General features: G+C 33.4%; 1 protein-coding gene across 6 annotated transcripts in view; it reads left to right on the forward strand.

Moving 5' to 3' along the window:
* The window catches only part of KIF20B (kinesin family member 20B), a 77050-nt gene that overhangs the window by 11582 nt on the left and 44688 nt on the right, over nucleotides 1-20780 (forward strand). For 5 of the 6 annotated variants that reach the window (XM_058543509.1, XM_058543510.1, XM_058543511.1 and 2 more), the window contains 14 exons: nucleotides 305-443; nucleotides 1050-1234; nucleotides 3217-3253; nucleotides 3845-4072; nucleotides 5080-5191; nucleotides 6644-6715; nucleotides 6812-6958; nucleotides 7641-7803; nucleotides 8320-8607; nucleotides 12057-12196; nucleotides 12481-12619; nucleotides 13574-13802; nucleotides 14889-14941; nucleotides 19363-19513. In XM_058543509.1, coding sequence (XP_058399492.1) covers nucleotides 305-443; nucleotides 1050-1234; nucleotides 3217-3253; nucleotides 3845-4072; nucleotides 5080-5191; nucleotides 6644-6715; nucleotides 6812-6958; nucleotides 7641-7803; nucleotides 8320-8607; nucleotides 12057-12196; nucleotides 12481-12619; nucleotides 13574-13802; nucleotides 14889-14941; nucleotides 19363-19513 — 2083 coding nt within the window. The remainder of the gene's footprint in view (nucleotides 1-304; nucleotides 444-1049; nucleotides 1235-3216; nucleotides 3254-3844; nucleotides 4073-5079; nucleotides 5192-6643; nucleotides 6716-6811; nucleotides 6959-7640; nucleotides 7804-8319; nucleotides 8608-12056; nucleotides 12197-12480; nucleotides 12620-13573; nucleotides 13803-14888; nucleotides 14942-19362; nucleotides 19514-20780) is intronic. The other variant, XM_058543512.1, reaches the window with a different exon arrangement.

Raw genomic sequence — 20780 nt, forward strand, 5'->3', positions numbered from 1 at the left:
AATATATAATTGGAGATGAATAAATCACTGTATAGTGCTTAAAACTTTTTTTTTAAGAAATATTCTTTTCAAATTTTAGATGAAAACTTGATTGGCTGGGTCAGATATCTATCTTGAAGACTTTCTGACAGTAGTTACACTATTAAGTGTATTGTGGGAATCAGGGCTATGGCTCCTATTTGAAGAATGAATCTTAGAAAACAAACGTTTTTACTTTTTAAAACATGAGAGATGGAGTGGAACTCATTGTGAATATTAACTTGAATTTTCTAAAAAAAACTTGTTTTAAAAAATTCTTGTTTAGGTTTTTGGCCCAAAAACTACACAGAAAGAATTCTTCCAGGATTGCATTATGCAGCCAGTAAAAGACCTGTTGAAAGGACAAAGTCGGCTAATTTTTACTTATGGGCTAACCAATTCAGGAAAAACATATACATTTCAAGGTAAATTATTTTATTTTTGCTGGAATGGAAAAAAGCTCTAATATTCACTCATTTTCATAATACTTGCATGTAGTTATGTTTACTAATATTCACTCATTTTCATAATACTTGCATGTAGTTATGTTTTCATTACCTAGTACACTTGTTCCATTTTTAATAGTAATAGTGTATTGAATGTGTATTGCTGATGGCTTTTAATTCAGATTGATTTAATTAATTTGTGAAACTACCCATGTAATAGAGAATTAAATGATAATGAAAGTTCAGCAAAGGATTGATGTGACATGGTGAATTAAGCATGGGTAACCAGGGAAACACTTTATATTTCATTTTACTGTTATACTTTGTGATTATAAGTGATTGCAAATCTTATGGCCTGATCTGAATATAAAATTTCAGGTTTTGCCTCATAATAATAGTTGATAATATGTCGGTTATACAATGAAGACCAAAGTGATGGAAAACTGAGTAATCCTTCAACTTCTCTCACTTTTGTCTTAGCTGTTTACTCTTGTCTATTGGTAATATAAAAGGACCCTTGATAGTCCAGGAATGTTTCCGCTTTCCTAATATTCTGAGAGTATAAAACAAAAATTCTTTTCACAGGCACAGAAGAAAATGTTGGCATTCTGCCTCGAACTTTGAATGTGTTATTTGATAGTCTTCAGAAAAGACTATATACCAAGATGAACCTTAAACCACATAGATCCAGAGAATATTTACGGTTATCACCAGACCAAGAGAAAGAAGAAATTGCTAGCAAAAGTGCATTGCTTCGGCAAATTAAAGAGGTATGAAATATTTTAGTATGTAAAATATATATAAATCATGACCTTTTATAAGCTCTTTGTGTCAGCATATATTGGACTGTTTTGTCGTCGTGGTGGTGATTGTCTTCTTTTTTTGAGAAAACTAATACATTAAAAGCTTGTTTGAAGACTTCTCTTCTTATTTTATATTGTACAAATAGCAGAAATGTTTAAATATCACAAATGTAAATAGTTATGAAATCTTTTTTGGTGGTTGTAGAAGCAGCATTGTATTTTCTGTGTGATGATTTTGAAAAATTCTTTTTTTAATTGTACAAGTGATAGGTATACACAAAACCTGAACAAGGGAATGTGAAAAATAAAAAGTGGAAATTTGTTATAATTCCATTCCTGAAGAGAAAACCACCATTGACATATTGGAAGGTCTTCTTTTTAATTTTTTTCTCTTGGTACAAAATCTATATACAGAGTTTTCTATATATGTCTGTATATACACATACAAACACAGTCATGTATATGGTTGCATATATCTTCATATCTTTTTCCTTGTATGTAGGATATAGTCTTTTTTTTTAAAATGAGATTTTAATATACATATGTTCTGTAAGTTACTCTTTCATTTAACATCTCTTAAATCTCTTACTACCTTAATACACATGTCTGTTATCTGTTAGGTTATGTGTTTACCTCTTTTTCTTTTTTTTTATTAGTTTTTTCATGAATAAGTTTTTTTTTTTTAAAAGTTATACTTGCCGGGCCGGCCCCGTGGCTTAGCGGTTGAGTGTGTGTGCTCCGCTGCTGGCGGCCCGGGTTCGGATCCCGGGTGCGCACCGACGCACCGCTTCTCCGGCCATGCTGAGGCCGCATTCCACATACAGCAACTAGAAGGATGTGCAGCTATGACATACAACTATCTACTGGGGCTTTGGGGGGAAAAAATAAATAAATAAAATCTTAAAAAAAAAAAAAAAAAAGAAGTTGTCTATGTATTCCTCCTGTGCTGTCTGGATTTTGTGTTATGTTTTCAGGCATTTATCCTATTCGAGATTGTTAAAAACTATTAACGGTTTTCATAAGTATTTTCAAAATATTGATGGGGTTTTCTTTTTTAAGACATTTAGAAATCAGTGTTTCAAGGTAATAAAAAGTTGTTACTCAGTGGAGTTCAAAGTTCAGAGTCCATGATATGGTTTCTGAAAGTAAAATAGTATTTTAAACAAAAATTATGGAGATTGGTGGATAATTGCATATATAATTCATAAAGGAAATTAAAGTCATTGATAATGAAAAAATTTTTCCCTAATAAGTTATCCAGTTAAAACAAAATATTATTTTGCCTATGAAATTATTAATGTTAAAAAAATAAGATACACATTTTCATATATTGTTTATAGAACTTTCTAGAAAGCAATTTGGCAGTATTATATTAAGAGTGAGAACTTAAAAAATTTTTGTTTTCATCCACCGGTTCAGATTTAGGTATATATCCTAAGGAAATAATTAGAATGCAGAAGAAAAAATAATATATTAATATGTTTATCTTAGTATTATTTTTGCCAACAAAACTTTGCAAGAAATATAAATGTTCAATAATGGGGGAATAATTAATTCATTTCACATCTATTCAGTTATGCAGCCACCAAATGTTTACAAATAATTTTTAATTATAGAGAGAAAAGCTTACAGTGTAATAAGTGGGGAAAAGAATAGAAGGGAATATATTGAAATATTAATAGTAATTGCCTCTGAGTGGCAGGGATTATGTATAATGATATTCTTTTTAATAATCTTCTGTAGTTTCCCAAATTTCCTATTATGAGAATGTTTTATTTAACTAGGAAAAAAAATTAATAGATGAGGTCATTGAGTTGAGTTGATGAAAGGTTGTGGTTTGGTTGGTGACTTATTTGGATAGATAATCTACTGGTTATTTAACAATGGTTTTTATTAAAGATGAAAGATTTTTATTAAAGATAAAGATTAAAAACATCTTTCTTTTTTAGGTTGTTATGCATAATGACAGTTGTGATACTCTTTATGGTAAGGTTTCCTTTTTCTCTTAGCTTTAAAATGTTGGTTATATGAAATACAATGAAAAGCTTTTATTTATTTATTTACTTTTTGTGAGGAAGATCAGCCCTGAGCTAACATCCAATGCCAATCCTCCTCTTTTTGCTAAGGAGGATTGGCCCTGGGCTAACATAAAGCTTTTAATTTTTGAATGACTCCTAGTGATTTAATTTCTTTAATCATATAGTCAGTAATACTTGGTAAATTGTACATAACTACGTGAATTGTCAGTCACGTTAAGGTACTATCACAGATATCCGTTTCACTAGTTGTAACTTGCATGTTGAATTCAAGAGAGAGACAGTTTTTCTTTGTCCTTCACATTTACTTTCAATTTGGTTCATGAGCATAGTTTCAAAAAGAAAAGAAAGATAAGAAGCAGCCAAACTTTGGTTAATACAAATATTACTTACTCTGCTTTGATCCAAAAAGTGTATAACATTTTTGGTCAAAAGATTTAAGGATATTTGGTTTTTCAAGTCCAGTAGTCTTGTTCTGTACTATTGTCTCATTTTTAGTCAATTGCTTAATTTTGTGATTATCCTTTTTCATTTTTTGTAGGAAGTTTAACAAATTCTTTGAATATCCCAGAGTTTGAAGAATCCATGAAAGATTGTGAACAAGCTAGCTTGAATATGGATAATAATATAAAATTTTCTGTGTGGGTTTCTTTCTTTGAGATTTACAATGAATGTATTTATGACTTGTTTGTTCCTGTGTCATCTAAGTTCCAAAAGAGAAAGATACTACGCCTTTCCCAGGATATAAAGGGCTATTCTTTTATAAAAGGTATACTAATGAGTATTTTTTATTTTATTGCTCTCAAGTTCCTTTCTCGGCCTTGTTATGGCTATAGGAAGGCAAACTGGAAATTGAAAAGTTTTATATTAATTGTTAACATCAAGATAGGAAAAGTTTGTGCTTTGGAAGTATGTTTTAGTATGTTAATTAAACCTGAATATTAGGGGGTAGGTTAGTATTGTGTTTGCTTGAGTATTGCTCATTGGATTTTTGAGGATGGGAAAAGCTGTGTGTGTTAATATTCACATTATTCTGCTGCCTTGTGACAGTGTCCCAACTTTGGAGCTATGGAATTGTTTCTGTTCGTCCACAGTGGTGTTTTTCCAACCTTTTGAAACTGCTACTCAGAGTAGGAAATACATACATATTAATAACATCATGACCCAGTACCTGCCTATGTATACATGGATGTGTACAACTCAAAGTTTCATTAATTATGCTTAACTTTACTGTAGGGAATGCATGTTGATGTTTTCTGTAGTCTACATCATTTCTACAAAGTGCTGGTTATGACTCAATGAATTTGATCTCATGATTCACTAATGAATTGCAATCTGTAGTGTCTCACAGCTAGGTAATTTTGTAAGTTTAATCTGTACTGTATTTTGTCTTTTTCTTTTTTTCTTCTGGATGTCTAACTCTAAGGAATCTTACCTATTTTTAATTTTCTCTTTGGCAGACTTTGTTGAAGAACACTAACTTTGTGTGTTTGTGTAGCACTTAAATACTGGAAAACCATTATAATATCCTCTTGTATACCTCTTTTCTAGTGAAATACGGAATAGCTGAGTTGATTCCACTAGGAACGTGGAAAGATTATATATATTTTATAAATATATATATTTTATATATAAATATATATAATATATATAAAAAGAAAGGTTCATTATATGTCTTTGGGAAAAGAGATTACACATCTTCAAAGAGATTACATTGCACAAGAAATGCTGTGTTTTTATAAATAGATATGTGTCCTCTTTATTTTTTATTTAAAGATTTACAATGGATTCAAGTATCTGATTCCAAAGAAGCGTATAGACTTTTAAAACTAGGAATAAAGCACCAGAGTGTCGCCTTCACAAAACTGAACAATGCTTCCAGTAGAAGGTAAGGAGTAACCCTATGGTGTAAGCCTGAAGCACCCAGGGTATTCTGTGCTAATTTAAATACAACTAATTTAGATTAAAGTGGGCAGTAGGTTCTCTGATATGTTAAAGGAATTCATTCATAGGCATAAAAACATTCTGTAAAATGAAGAGCACTGAACTCATGAGATTATCAGGACTATTTCTTATTCTAACGTAAGATTTGCTAGTTTGCGTGAAGTCTCTGACGTATTTTTACTCTTTGTTTATGTGCGTATATAAGCTCAATATTTTCCGAGTTGTCTGTGATGGTAGATTTTTCTCTGTCTTTCCCACTTACCCCATGAACACAGACACTAGGTGCATACTGAGTTATGACAAGATCTCAAGGGGCTAAGGAAGGATGTTTTCGATGGAAGGGATTGAACGGGATGAGACACAAAAGGAAATAAGTTTAATCAGTGAGATATTTATTTATTTATTTATTTTGTGAGGAAGATCAGCCCTGAGCTAACATCCATGCCAATCCTCCTCTTTTTGCTGAGGAACACTGGCCCTGAGCTAACATTCGTGCCCATCTCTCCTCCACTTTATGTGGGACGCTGCCACAGCATGGCCTGACAAATGGTGTGTCGGTGGGCGCCTGGGAACCGAACCCGGGCTGCCAGCAGTGGAGCGCGTGCACTTAACTGCTATGCCACAGGGCTGGCCCCAGTGGTGAGATACTTAAAACAGGCTTTCTCTTAATGGAGAAAGAGCCCTGTCCTCTATACTCTATGGTATGAGGAAATTATATGATCTAGATAAGCCTGTATCTAGGCCAAATGTATTCTTTGCTTTAGGTATATATTCAAAGAAGATTAGCTGTACATAATACCATTTTAACTAATAATATGATCTTTGCAATCAATTTGAGACTTTATTATAAGTGATTCCATTAATAGAAGTTGGAATGTTAAGCGAAGGAATAGATTTGAGGGATTTTGGACTAAGTGGAAGATAAGATATTTGGTTTTAGGCAGTCGGGTGTGTAGGTGACAGTGGAGCACTGAATTGAAATATCTGGCAGCTAGGGGCCAGCTCGGTGGTATAGTGATTAAGTGCGTGCGCTCTGCTTTGGCGGACCAGGATTCGCAGGTTCAGATCCCAGGCGCGGACCTATACACCGCTTATCAGGCCATGCTCTGGCAGGCGTCCCACATAGAAAGTGGAGGAAGATGGGCACAGATGTTAGCCCAGGGCTTATCTTCCTCAGCAAAAAGAGGAGGATTGGCAACAGATGTTAGCTCAGGGCTAGTCTTTCTCACCAAATAAAAAAAAAGAAAGTAATATCTGGCAGCTAGTTGGAAAATACAGTGCTGGAGCTATGGCCAGTATTAGGATCTAAATAGATGTTGATTTAGATGTGTCTCCTATTTAGATTGCAGAAATTAAAAATGAAAGATAACATATGATCTTTGTATATTTCTTTTAGTCACAGCATATTCACTATTAGAATATTACAGATTGAAGATTCTGAAATACCTCGTGTAATGCGAGTCAGTGAGTAAGTTGAGCATTCCTTAAATTGTAATTATTTTGAATTGTTTTGTTTTGAAGCACTTTTTAAGTTTTTTTATTTTTTTATTTTTGGTTAATTCAGATTGTCTTTGTGTGATCTTGCTGGTTCAGAACGAAGCATGAAGACACAGAATGAAGGTGAAAGGTTAAGAGAGACTGGGAACATCAACACTTCTTTATTGACTCTGGGAAAGTGTATTAATGTTTTGAAGAACAGTGAAAAGTCAAAGTAAGTGTTACTGAAAGTGTTATTAGCATATCAAGTATTAAAATATTTAAACTTCCAACTTTGCTAGTTTTAGTTCTTTTTTGTTTTTAACCTGCTTATGTAATGACTATGCGTGGATTATGGTTAAATAGTTAAGAGATCTTGGATTAAAAAAAATGCTAGAAATAAAAAACAATGTCATTGATGCGAGTGACTCGTCAAGTAAGCATAATATTTTCCATAGCAAATATATATCAACAGACACTGTAGATAATAACTTTCTCGTGATGCTGTGTAGCATCTAAAACCAGTTTATTCTTACTAATGCATTGTATTCTTCTAGATGTGATAGGTTTCCATGTTAATTAGCATTTTAGGCTGAGTAAATTATAAATCAGCCTTCATTATTTCTAGTTAAGGTGCTTCATGGCACATTTTATAATTGCTTTACACTAGAGAACACAACCCAGTTCAATGTGATTTTCTTTACATTTTGCCTAGTGGGTTATTGTTATTATTAGTATTATTATTAGCAGTGGTAGTATTTAAAGAAAACTATATTAATAGACAATGACTATTTCAGGTGGAACTAATCACTAACCTAGAATTTAAGTCCATGATAGCTAGATTAATTATTTCTTTGTAAGATTTATCAGCATTCTGACTTACTGAGATTTGTTTTAACCTAAAATTTTTTCCATAGGTTTCAACAGCATGTGCCTTTCCGGGAAAGTAAACTGACCCACTATTTTCAAAGTTTTTTTAATGGTAAAGGGAAAATATGTATGATTGTCAACATCAGCCAATGTTGTTTTGCCTATGATGAGACACTCAATGTGTTGAAGTTCTCAGCCATTGCACAAAAAGTAAATATATTCCTTAAGCCTCTTATTATTAGAATATTAACAGTTTTTTTTCTTGGAGTAGATAATTCATTTTGCACTTATAACTGTAAACCTAAGAAATAATTGAAAATTAAAAATGTAAATATTTGGCCAAATAGGAGGACATGGGAAAAGTATGAAAGTTACCCCTGCTAGGATTAAATTGATCTCAGTAATAAGTGTTATTAATAAACACTCATTACAGATTACAAGCATTCTTACAACAAATTGTCTGCTCTGCCATCCGTTTCATTTAGTGGCTAATCTGGAAGCCACCTGCTAGGAATAGTACCAAGAACTTAACCTGAAGTATACATGTGTAATTAGCTTTTTTCTTATCAGAATGTTCATTTAAGGATGCTAATTCCTTCTTGTATGTTTGTATAGGATTTTTTTTAAAAGTCTTGAATTGTCTTTTGACTTAAATTTATAAGATCATTTTTTAGTGGACGGTTCTTGCCTTTCCTGTTTTTCAAATTACATTGGATATTTTAACAGGTTTGTGTTCCAGACGCTTTAAATTCCTCTCAAGAGAAATCATTTGGACCTGTCAAGTCTTCTCAAGATGTATCACTAGACGTTAATAATTCAGATGATAAAATATTAAATGTAAAAAGAGCCACAATTTCATGGGAAAGTGGTCTAGAAGATCTAGTGGAAGATGAAGATTTGGTTGAGGATCTAGAAGAAGCTGAAGAAAACCAAAATGTGGAAACTGAACATACTGATGAACATCTAGATAAAACAGAGGAAGATAAGGCTTTCATTAGCCACGAGGAGAAGAGAGTATGTATTAAGAACTCATACTTCTAAGCTCGGTTTATTAGTATTCTTAAGTTAGAGTTAACAATTCTTAAGGCTTCCTCTCTTCCATTTTTTTCAGCAATATACTAGATTTTTTATATCTTTTTTTTTTTTTTGTGAGGAAGATCAGCCCTGAGCTAACATCCATGCCAATCCTCCTCTTTTTGCTGAGAAGACCAGCTCTGAGCTAACATCCATTGCCAATCCTCCTCCTCTTTTTTCCCCAAAGCCCCAGTAGACAGTTGTATGTCATAGTTGCACATCCTTCTAGTTGCTGTATGTGGGACGTGGCCTCAGCATGGCTGGAGAAGCGGTGCATCGGTGCGCACCCGGGATCCGAACCTGGGCCGCCAGTAGTGGAGCATGCTCACTTAACTGCTAAGCCATGGGGCCGGCCCTAGATTTTTTATATCTTAACTTAGTATTTTGAAAAATTTCAAAGCTACAGAAAGAATAATACAGTGAACACCCATTTACACTTCACCTGGATTTGCTAGTTGTTAATATTTTACCGTGTTTACTTTAATTCTCCATGAGTTTGTGAATACACATTTTTTTTTGCCTGTACCATTTGAAAACAAGATGCAGACATAATGACACCTTACAGCTAACTACAGCATATATTTCCTAAGAATGTGGACATTTTCCTCATGATCAATCACAAGACCATTTTCATACCTAAGCACTTTAGCATTGATACGATAATATAATCTGTTATACTGTCCATATGGAGATTTCTCCAGTGGTCCCAATATGTCCTTTATTAACACATTGCTTTTGATTGCTATGTTTCTTTAGGTCTCTCTCATCTAGCATAGATATTTTGAAAAGTTGAGGCTAGTTGTCTTGTAGAATACCCCAGTCTGGCTTTGTCTGATTATTTCCTCATGATTCAGATTTAACACTTTAGGCAATCTTAGTATTTGGGTGAAGTTGTGAATTTCCCATTGCATCGCATCAGGAGACACATGGTGTCTGCTTTCCCTGTTGTTGATGATGCTGAGTTTTGCTCACTTGGTTAAGGTATTGTCTTTCAGATCTCTCTTCATTGTAAAAACATATTGAGGCCATGTGAATATCTTGTTGCTCAGTATCCTTTCACCGAATGATTTTATTATACTCCACCAGACTTTCACTTTGCAGTCTTAAGTACAAGTGCTCAAAATGTCTTCCCAGTACCAATTATTCTGTTTCTTCAAAAACAAGAATTGCTTGGTTGTCTTATTTTTATGGTATATAAGTAAGATTTTACAGTGGTTAAATCTTTTAGCCTCTGTCCAAATACAGTTCATACGTATGTTTAAGTTGTATTAATCCTGAAATTTAAATAGTGTCCACAATACCAGTTCCCCTCATTAACTGGCCATAATTACGTATGTATACATGGAGTCTTCTTACCAGTGTTCTAAGAACATTGGTAACTGTGTGCTCATGCATGTGCTTTAATGGTGTGGACACATCTCACATCATAGTACTCTTTTGGACTGTAGAAGTCCAAGTAGATGGATAACATATTGGGTTAAATATTCTCATTTTAATAATTTACTTCAGAGTCCCTGAAAGCCATCGTTGCACCCGTGTTGTTTGGAAATGAGAATGAGTGTCAGATGCTATGAGTCCCAGTTTATCTGCTCAGTGTGTGATTGGATCTTGTTTACTTTGGGCCTCTGTAATGTAGTAATTCCATCAGTGACAGAAGAATCTATTAACAGTCCTATTTTTGTACTGATCTTCTCAGAGCTGAAGTTTACATATAATGTTGATTAAACGTGAAATGTTAGTAAAATTTCTGAATTTACTAAGGAAAAGTAATACTACAGTTTATAATGTATTACATAGTGTAAATGCATATCTTCTTATAACATTGACTAGGTACTTTAAAATAAAAAGTTTGTCCAAGTTTTTTCTAATATTTAACTTTTAAAAATGAAAATGGTTAGGCTTTGCATGCTTTATGTTAGCATTTTAATTGGAGGATTGGGAGTATTAAAAATCATTATGAAATATATTGATATTAGCATGTTTGTACTTACAATTCATTTAGCTAGAATAATCAATTAGAATTTTTTTCAGCAAAGACTTTATCAGATGCTAACAATGATAGAAAACTAATTGTTGTTGAGCATTATTAAAATAAACCAATATCCCAAGGTATTCCTACGTTCATGCAGAATTCTCTTAAGTCTCCCACATTTCTTGTTCAGTAGTTACTATTTATTGTTTTAAACAGTGGGAAAGTGTGTGGTTGTTTAAAAATATAAAAGTATTGTGTAATCATGGTGGAATCTGGAAAAAGAAAAGGAGGAAGACAATTAAATATAAAGATCTCTCTATAATCTGCCATGGATTTTTACTATACATTACTGATTTTCTTCATTTAAAAATAAATTATGAAAAGTATGTATTGTTCATTTGTCATCATTATTCCTTACAGTAGTTTACTATAAGATGGATCCATAATTGAACCAGTCTCTTATGTTTGACTTTTGAGTTGAGTTTTACTTTTTCTTTATTTACATACAGCCACTACCACAAAATAACAATGCTGTGATAACCATTCTTATAGCCAAAACACTGGGTCCTGTTATATAATTATATTCTCAGTGTAAGTTCTTAGAAGTGGAATTTCAGAGTCAGGATATGCATAGAAATATTTTCAGATATAAAATTGAGACATTGAAAGATCTGTAGCTTTGAGAGAGTTTATTGGTTAATTTATTATTGAGAAACTTTAATCAGACACCTTAGAATATCAGGTTGTTTTCTTAATGCTATAATTTATTTTATTATGAATCTATACTGACCATATCAAGTGTTAATTGCTTTATTCATTTTCCATATTATGTGATTATGTGTTTTCAAAGGCTATAGAGTTGTTGCTCACATTTGGATTGTTATAAAAGCCCAATAAGATAAGTTTATGTAACACCTCTCTTTATCATTTTGGAAAGTGTTTGAGGTTCTTAGTAATTAATCTATGTAACACTTAGGCTTTAGATTTTGATAGACTAATTTAAAGCTCAACCTTAAACATTTACCACAGACCTGGTCCTTACTTTCCCCACCTACGAAATAGGGATGCTGCTACCAAGCTCACAGAAGGTTGTGTGGATTGAATGAAATCAAATATAAATTCCGCAAAGTAGTTCCTCTTGAGTAATAGATGCTCACATTTTCTTTTTCTTTCTTAGTGTGATAGCTAAATAGCAAGACATTTGAGTTACTATAAGTCTGTTTCTAAAATGTAATGATTTTTCAGGTTAATGAATCTCTGTAAATGCATAATTTTCAGTGAGAATATTATTGCTGTTAAAAGGATGCATAATTATAATTGACTAGATGAAAAGAATTTTACTTTTGAAGACTTGGATAATATTTCTCTTGGGATATATTTGTTCTTTTATTAGAATTTTAATATTTATATGTTTTAGAAACTGTTGGATTTAATAGAAGACTTGAAAAGAAAACTGATAAATGAAAGAAAAGAAAAGTTAACATTGGAATTTAAAATTCGTGAAGAAGTTACACAGGAGTTTACTCAATATTTGGCTCAACGTGAAGCTGACTTTAAGTAAGTTATTTTTTTCATGTCCTGATAAAAATTGAGAATTTTATTTACTTATTATTTAATTTTTTTTATTTACTTATTTTATTTTAGGTGGCTTCTGAATTCTGACCTCTTCTTTATACAGTCTTGAAAATACCTGTTACTAATCCCCATGGATTCTGAATTATACATGAATGATTATTTAAATATGCTTTGAATTTATAATATACTTAATCTTAGAAATTTAAAACAAAAACATAAAATAGTGCTTTTTCTGTTTCTTAATGGGATTAATTTGTGTTATGAAGGGAAACTCTCCTTCAGGAACGAGAAATGATAGAAGAAAATGCTGAATGTCGTTTGGCTATCTTCAAGGATTTGGTTGGTAAATGTGAGACTCAGGAAGAACCAATGAATGAAGATCGTGCCATGAAAGTTGAAACCAAAGTATGTTAACTGAAATATTAAATCCAGTGAGGTTGTTGATACCAGGGTTTAGTGTTCCACATCAATGATGAGAAACATTGATATACTTTAGAATTAAAAAACACTTACTATGTAGCTTTATTACAATTAAGGATGCTTTGTTAGGAATGTAAGCACAAATAATTTAAATATAGCTTTTGGACTCGGAAAAATTTTTATCTCTGTTATATCTCTCTCTCATTTTGGTGTTGCTTGAGTCATTGTATTGATTATAGGTAGATAGATTCTTTCCTGTCTGATTATGGGATACCCCTCTCAGATTTGTCTTAAACTTAAGTTAAAAGGTCTAAGGGACCTAAGGGGTCATTTACTTACTGCTTTGATTAAAACAAAAATGTTTATAGATAAACAGGATTGCTTTTCCTGGCTGACTGACCATTCTCTACTCTTGAGAAACATTATCCTTTCCTGCTGCTATCACTGAAGCTAATATTGATCACATCTTTTTGGGATTGTTGTTTGTTTTTTAATTTCTCAATTCAGGGGCATGGGATGATGATATCCAGGCTCTTGCTGTAGAACTATCATTAGGTGTACCTGACCTGGTTTGGGTCTAGATCTGAGTTGTGAAAATGGAGGTTTGTTTGCTTGATTGTCCCAACAAAGCCTTTTAATGCTCATTATATTACTGAAAGTATACCTGAACTAGATAGTTATAATTGTTGTATAATAACTTACCACAGTTTATGACATTGTTTTTGTGGGGAAATATGTCTCATGTTTCATAAAACAGAAAATGACAAATGGAACATAACTTTTCCATAGTTGGAGATACTTTGATGTAGTTTATTTAAAAATATTTCAGTTTGTGAATTTTTTTGCTGTGTGTTTTTAAAACTGTCTAAATCAGATGGTACCACACCGTAAGAGTGAAAGCCACTGTTAACATTAGACATGTGGTTTTTACTATTTTAGGAAGCACATATTTATGTAGGAATTGAAGATATTATTGATTCTCTTCAAGATGATGTCACTGATATTAAGACACAGGCTGAAATTGCTCACTTATATATTGCATCTCTTGCTGACCCCCAGGAAGCTATTGCTTGTTTAGAACTAAAGTTTAATCAAGTTAAAGCTGAATTAGCTAAAACCAAAGAAGAATTAATCAAAACCCAGGAAGAGTTAAAAAAGAGAGAAAATGGTAAGTAGATGTATTTTACCTGTGTTTATGTTATAAATGGATAAAAGAAGGTTGGTAAGTATAAGAGATTTATGCAGTGTAGTGACCATAAAATTCTTTGATCTAGGTAACATATTTAATATTTTACCGTTTGTATGGTTTTGTAGTAATTTACTATTTATTTATTTATTTTTTTAATTTTATTTATTTATTTATTTTTTCCCCCAAAGCCCCAGTAGATAGTTGTATGTCATAGCTGCACGTCCTTCTAGTTGCTGTATGTGGGACGCGGCCTCAGCACTGCCGGAGAAGCAGTGCGTCGCTGCGCGCCCGGGATCTGAACCCGGGCCACCAGAAGCGGAGCAAGCTCACTTAACCGCTAAGCCACGGGGCTGGCCCAATATAGTAATTTACTAATAAAAATAGGTTTTTTTGCATTCATTTACTTTTAAACTAATATTGGAAAATGGACTGCTCAAAAAAAACCAAACTAGCTTTATCAGCAAATTAGCTTTATCAGCAAATTAAGAAATTTCACAGGAAATTGTAAAGCTGGAAATTTTGTTCTGTATTGTTTATGAACTCTCATAGTCTAGTACATTCTGCCATGAGCTTGCAAGTTTGGGATAGGTGACTCCTGGGGAGTGATCTTAAGCAGGCGTTAGATTGGTGCTTCATTCTTGCTCTGAGAGCAATATATGGTTGTTTGTCACATCTGGGTTTTAAGCGAGTTAGATGAAATATTCTGCCCTTTTCTGTATGAAACAAGATGGGTAGAAAATAGCAATAAGTGGTGCCTCTACATTATGAAGTGGACCAGAAAGGTACTAGCTTCTTCTCTTTGAAGTTAAGCCATAATTTTTTTGCTATTTTTAGCATATGTCATTCATTTTTACCCTGAGTGTTGAAAGTGGCTTTTTCAGAAACATTACCCTTGGTGATAGCATTAGTAGCTGAGTGCTGTGTGCTTTTAGTCCTGTCAAAATTCTTTTTCCTAAATGTAACACTAGTTAAAGTGTCTACTCTAGCAGCTTATGTTTCATGATTATTCATTGATATATTTTTTTAGATGCTTAGGTATTTACTTTCAATATTCTTATTTTTCAGAATCAGAAATTAACTTAAATTCGTTGGTTCAAGAGCTTGAGGAATCTAATAAGGTAATACTTTAGGATTTATTTTGTCTTGATCAGGGACTTAAGTAATTGAAGAAGCATGAATTATGACAAGGTATATTTATTTTAAAATAAAGAGAAAATAATAAATGAACATGATAAAAATATTGAAAAGTACAAGTGCCTTTACCCTCATACCTCTTTTCAATGATGGCCACTAGAAAGTTTCTTTAGTCCTTCCAGAAAAGATTTATGTATATAGATAGATATAGATATATAGATATGACACATAAACACATACATATACCTTTTAAAAACTTTATACAAATCAGATTATATTTCTGTGGCTTGCTTTCCTCTCTTAAAAGATATCTTGGAGATAATTCTACATTAGCACATACAGATCTATGTTATTCTATTACTAGGTGCATAGCGTCAATTAGATATATTTAAATGGTGTTTATTTTGTCTGAAATTACTGAGTGGTTTAAAATATGGAAAATGGCCTGAGCAGTGTGCAGCATTGGAGTCCTGAAAATCTCTATTACTTTGTACCCTCAGATCAGATAATCACTCCAAATGATTGTAGATAGATTTGACATTGATAGGTCTAAAAATGAAATTACAAGTATCCATGGAGGTAAAATGGATTTAGAGCTCTAAACTTACTATTTTTCCTGATAAGGGCTTATACAACTAAGACTAATTTATTAAGTAGGTTGAATTGCTTATCCTGGCATTGAATTCAATTTAGTATTGTGCAAATCTGAATTTTTGAGAACCTAAAAAAGGGCATTTGACTTCCTTGTACATAATATCCCACAAACTAAGCTGGCAGTACTTTGCAAATAAAAGGGAAAAGAATGGATAGCCCTTGGAAGTTTAAGCCTCAGCTAGTTGGAAGGGGAGCTCTGGGGTGAAAGGAACTTGGATGTGCTTAGATATCCACGGATCATAGAGATCTCTATCTATCTCTATAGAACTATGAATGAAATTCAATGGAATTAGTGGTTTGTGTGTGAGGAAGATCAGCCCTGAGCTAACATTCATCGCCAATCCTCCTCTTTTTGCTGAGGAAGATTGGCCCTGGGCTAACAACTGTGCCCATCCTCCTCTCCTTTATGTGGGACGCCGCCACAGCGTGGCTTGACAAGCGGTGCGTCAGTCCGTACCCGGGATCCGAACCTTCGAACCCCAGGCCACTGCAGCATAGTGTGCGCACTTAACCACTACGCCACGGGGTCGGCCCCGACGCTTGTTTTTATTATATACATTTTTGCTAATGTTCATATGCTTAATAGCAAGGATATTTTCTTTAAAAAATTGCATTGTGTATTGTGGCATGTTTGAGTTTTTAAGAGTTTTTAGCCTTTCATAAATACAAATTTAGGTAGTTTCATATTCAGTTAGTTTAGTCTAGGATAATCAGCCTATCTTTTAATCCTGTTTTTTAAACAATGTTTTTGGTTTTCTTTTATGTGTTTTATTGTAAACTCCTTCAAATTATTTTTTGAAGTAGAAATGGTAAAATATGTGTTACTAGGCTGAGTAAACTAATAGCCAAACCTCTCTGCTTTGTTTAGAAGAAGCAAGAGTGATATCTTGACCCTCCTTTGTATCTTGACAGTCAAGCTCTAATACCCACCAACATTCCCTGAATCATCTCAACATTAGGTGGGCTTTTGATGCTACAGGGGTAAATAAGGAGCATTCTGGAAGAGTAGCTTACCCCCTGTCTAATCTCTGGTAGCAGGCCTCTCTTTTGGTATTTATTAGATGCACTGTTCAATCTATCTGACTTTTCTGTGCCTGAACTGGGAGAAGTACCCTTGTAATAAGGTTGAGAGTAAGGATGAGAAGCATAAAATGATTTATTTCAGTCAAGAAACATTTATTGAGTGTCTACTGTGTGCCAGTTACTGTGCTAGATTCTGGGAATTAAATGGATTAATAAAAACTAGTCCCCTTAGTGAATCCTCAGTAAGAGAGAAACCACATAAACATAATGAAATGCACAGTGGGGGTCAATATGTGCAAGAAGCTCAGAATAGGTGGGGGTTTAGGGAATACTCTGGAGATGAAAGTGATTTAATTGAGCCTTAAAGGATGAGTAAAATTTAGCCAGTTGAAAGTAGGGAGAGGGGGCACTTGGTAGCCATGAGGAATAAGAAGATACATTGGCCTTCCAGGTATGGGAATCAGAATGCCCAAAGTCATGGAAATGAGAAGCCTTTAATCGGTGTAGGAAAGTACAAGCAATTTGTTGTTCAAGAAGTAAATCTGAAGCAAGGAGAGGTGGGAAATGAGGCTGGGAGCAGTAGATTGGGGTAAGATGGTAGAAGGCCTTAAACATACTCCATTAAAGAGTTGAGGTTTTATTCTCTAGGCAGTGAGGAGTCATTAATTTTAAGGAGAGTAGTAGCAAAGTTGATTTTTAGTTTGAGTAGATATTTTTGGAAAGTTGGAGGAGGGGATTGAGATGGGGTTAGACTGGAGGCAGAGATACCAGTTTGAAGCCTTTTGGGAGAATTCAAGTGATAGTTGATGAGGACATTGATTTAGGGTGGTTGGGTAGTGTTAGTAGAGATAAAGAAAAGGAAATTGATTTATGAAATAAGGGGAGGGGAGGCTTTTTGAGGTTTGGGGCTTGACTTTTTCCAGTAACTGAATTGCTGGGCCTCCAGGTTCTCAACACTTCTATTTGGTTATTCACCAGCTGCTTTTATTCTGATCACTTGATTTGGATTTTAAGTCTTTGGGTTGGTGAAGGAAAATAAAAACAAGAAAAAGAAAAGCCAGAGATTGGCGACTACAACTTCAAAGAATGTTGTTGGAAATTTAACAAGGGATTATATTTATTTCTGTAGTATGTTTGCATACCACAGTGTATTAGCAATGTTTAATAGCAAAAAAGCAATATAAAATAAGCAATATTCCATAGTTAATAGTCCTTGCCTATAAATAAGCTTTTTAGATAGGCTCTAGACCCTATTTTATCAACTAACTTAAAACAGTGTTGCTAAATTGTTCACATAAGTACACAAACTCAAAGTGATTGAAACTTATCCTGACTGTGCTGATTAGCTGCTGATCTAGGGTCACTGTTCAGAGCTTGTCTTGAAAGCAGACTTTCTAATGATGAAAAACTTTGTTTAGAATGGTGGCTCTGTATCATCCTTCCAACCAAGCGTACCCTCAGGGACAGAAAACACTCCTTTCAATAACTGTGACTTGTGGAGGATAGATTTTTTGATGAAGATTGTGTAATTTGAAGGAGGAAAAAAGTGATCAGGTCGTTGTGCTAGGTGTTAAGAGTGGGGGAGGAGACAACTTGAACCTGTCAGGGAGTGTTTGAAAACTCAAGCTCTGTCAGAGGTGTGACCCATCTATCCCAGAATTTTGTCATTTATCAGTGACACCAAAGGACTAATTGTGAGAAAGCATGGAGGTTCTTCTTCATGACATTCTCTGTTTTGGGGATAGCTAAAAAAAACTTTGCTTTTTTTAAATAGCCCATTACTTTATGACTTAAAAAAGTCGTTTTATCTATAGCTCCTAAGAATAAAACATTTGTTTGCTAATTTTATGATGTAAAATGATGTTTTGTTTTTCATATGCTTTTTTTCCCCAAAATAGATTGCTACCAGTATGTAGGGATTTAATTAATCTCTGCATTTAAAAAATCCCTGCCTTTACCATACCTTTGATTCCTTTATAGACTTGCACTGAACTGTTGAGTTCACCTGTCCTCTTTCTGGATAAGACTGTATTGTACCATTTTTCTGCTAGGCTTTTGGGAAAGCATAGTATTTTCCTTAAAAAATAAAAATCTAAATGATTTTTGTCGTTTAGATAAACTGGGAGCTCAGTTTTAAAGCTGTATGTAGACTGTATATCTTTGAATATTCGTAGACTAGAAGCTAAGGTCAAAACTATTTTTCTGGGAGCCGTTCAAGTGTAAGACAATGCTACTTATCTTTGAGAGGCTCAGCAAAACAATTGTTGAGTTTCTAGAGTGGGACCTGGAGATTTGAATTAAAAGTATCTATAAGAAACAATTTTGACATAGTGTTTTCATGTTTTTCTTTTCAAAGCACATTTTGAATGTGACTTAGGGGGTAAGTGTCTTAGGGTTCTACACATATCCCCAAACAAATCTAACCCAGCTGATCACCTAGGGAAATCTAAAGGTGAATTGGTTTGTAGGTATCAGGGTGAAACTACATGTTTAAGTGATTTCAGGGCAAGTTTTTTTTGTCCTCCTTAATGAGTGTACAAATTAGTTAATATTACTCATTTCCCAGAGCCATCAGTTATTTTAGGGTGAGACTTAAATAACTAAGAAAATGTTTGGACAAATTTGAAAATAAAATTTTTATGATACACTATTGAAACAAAATTTATATTGTTTTTACATTTCTTCTAGCTTTCTATATGTGAACTAATCTTAATTTATTTTGCTTTAGGAGAAGGCTGGTACATCTTTAATAATAAACAATAAATTGGCTTGTAATGAAACAGTTGAAATGCCTAAGGACAGCAAGATGAAAATCTATTTAGGAAGAAAAAGATTAAATGAAAATGAACTTCAACAAGATGAACCACCAGCAAAGAAAGGTACTGCTTCAGCTGCCAGCAGAAGGCTTTTAAGAAAGCTAATTCCTAAACCAGTAAACAGAAAAGTTGCAAATAGGAGGAAATTTACTTGTGTAAGGAAAAACCTTGAGGAAATCTAAATGTCACTAATTTTTATGCTAACATGTTGTAAACTGTCTAGAGAATGGGTGTATTTAAAGCTGTCTTTTAGTTTAATAAATGTATTTTTAGATTTTATGCTTTTATCACTTTTGCATGCCTATAATTCTTTTACTTCTGTGCTTATAATAGTTAAAACTTAGCACTTTCATTTTCATAATTATAGTACCTTTTTTTGCCAAAATTTCTTCACATTGTCTTCTTCCTGTGCATTCTTTATTCATTTGGAGAAAAGGACATTTGCCAGTAAGGCTTTGAGCTGAACATTACCAAAGACAAATGCGCTCTAGTTGATGTATTTGCTGTAGAATTACTAAAACAATGTGGGTGCATGCTTACTCTATACTATAGCTCCCTGTTTATGTGGAAAAACATATCAACTTTTATATTCTCTCTAAGCTATTCATTATTTCTTTTGGAAAAGTGATATATCAGGGAGGTAGGGCTTCTAAGAGAAAGCACATTAGCTTTAAAACCTGACTAGCTGCTTCACCTTGAGAAAAATGGATAAGTTAAGTCTTACTTTCCTGATTAGTAAAATAAATACTACCTGCCTCCTGAGGTTGTCAAGGATGAAAACCATTGGATAATACACCAACTTAATAAATATCTCATAGAACCTCAGTAAAATAAATATTTTCAGAAGTAGATGCCTTAAAAGATAATATAGCATTAGATACATGGTTTATAGGATGTCCAGTGCTTGTGTGAGCTGATAGATTGAGACTAATATGCATAGTCAGCCTTCTGTTATCCATTGAAGGAGGGGTGCCTTTGCTACTGGGAGGATAACTTTGCTCTGATTTCCATAGCACTGTTCCTCTCTGTTTCACTTTGGTCAGTGCCATAGAGTAGTTGAGAATGTAGGATCAATAGTTCACCAGGAAGTGAGAGTGGCCAGGAGCAAATAATGTATGTAGTGTGACTAATCCTAAAGGTAACCCATTCATGAAAAAGAAGATTATTTAAGAACTATAGTTGTTAACTATAAATAATTTGGATGTGGGTAGATTTGAGTAAGTTTAGGTAACAAAATATTTTTTTCTCCTTAAATTCACAACCAATTTGGTTATTTCTTGAGTATTCATGTTATTAGAGATTATAGGAACTACATGAGGGATCATATGAA

Source organism: Diceros bicornis, chromosome 6 (assembly GCF_020826845.1).
Source record: "Diceros bicornis minor isolate mBicDic1 chromosome 6, mDicBic1.mat.cur, whole genome shotgun sequence".
NCBI classification, from domain to species: Eukaryota; Metazoa; Chordata; class Mammalia; order Perissodactyla; family Rhinocerotidae; genus Diceros; species Diceros bicornis.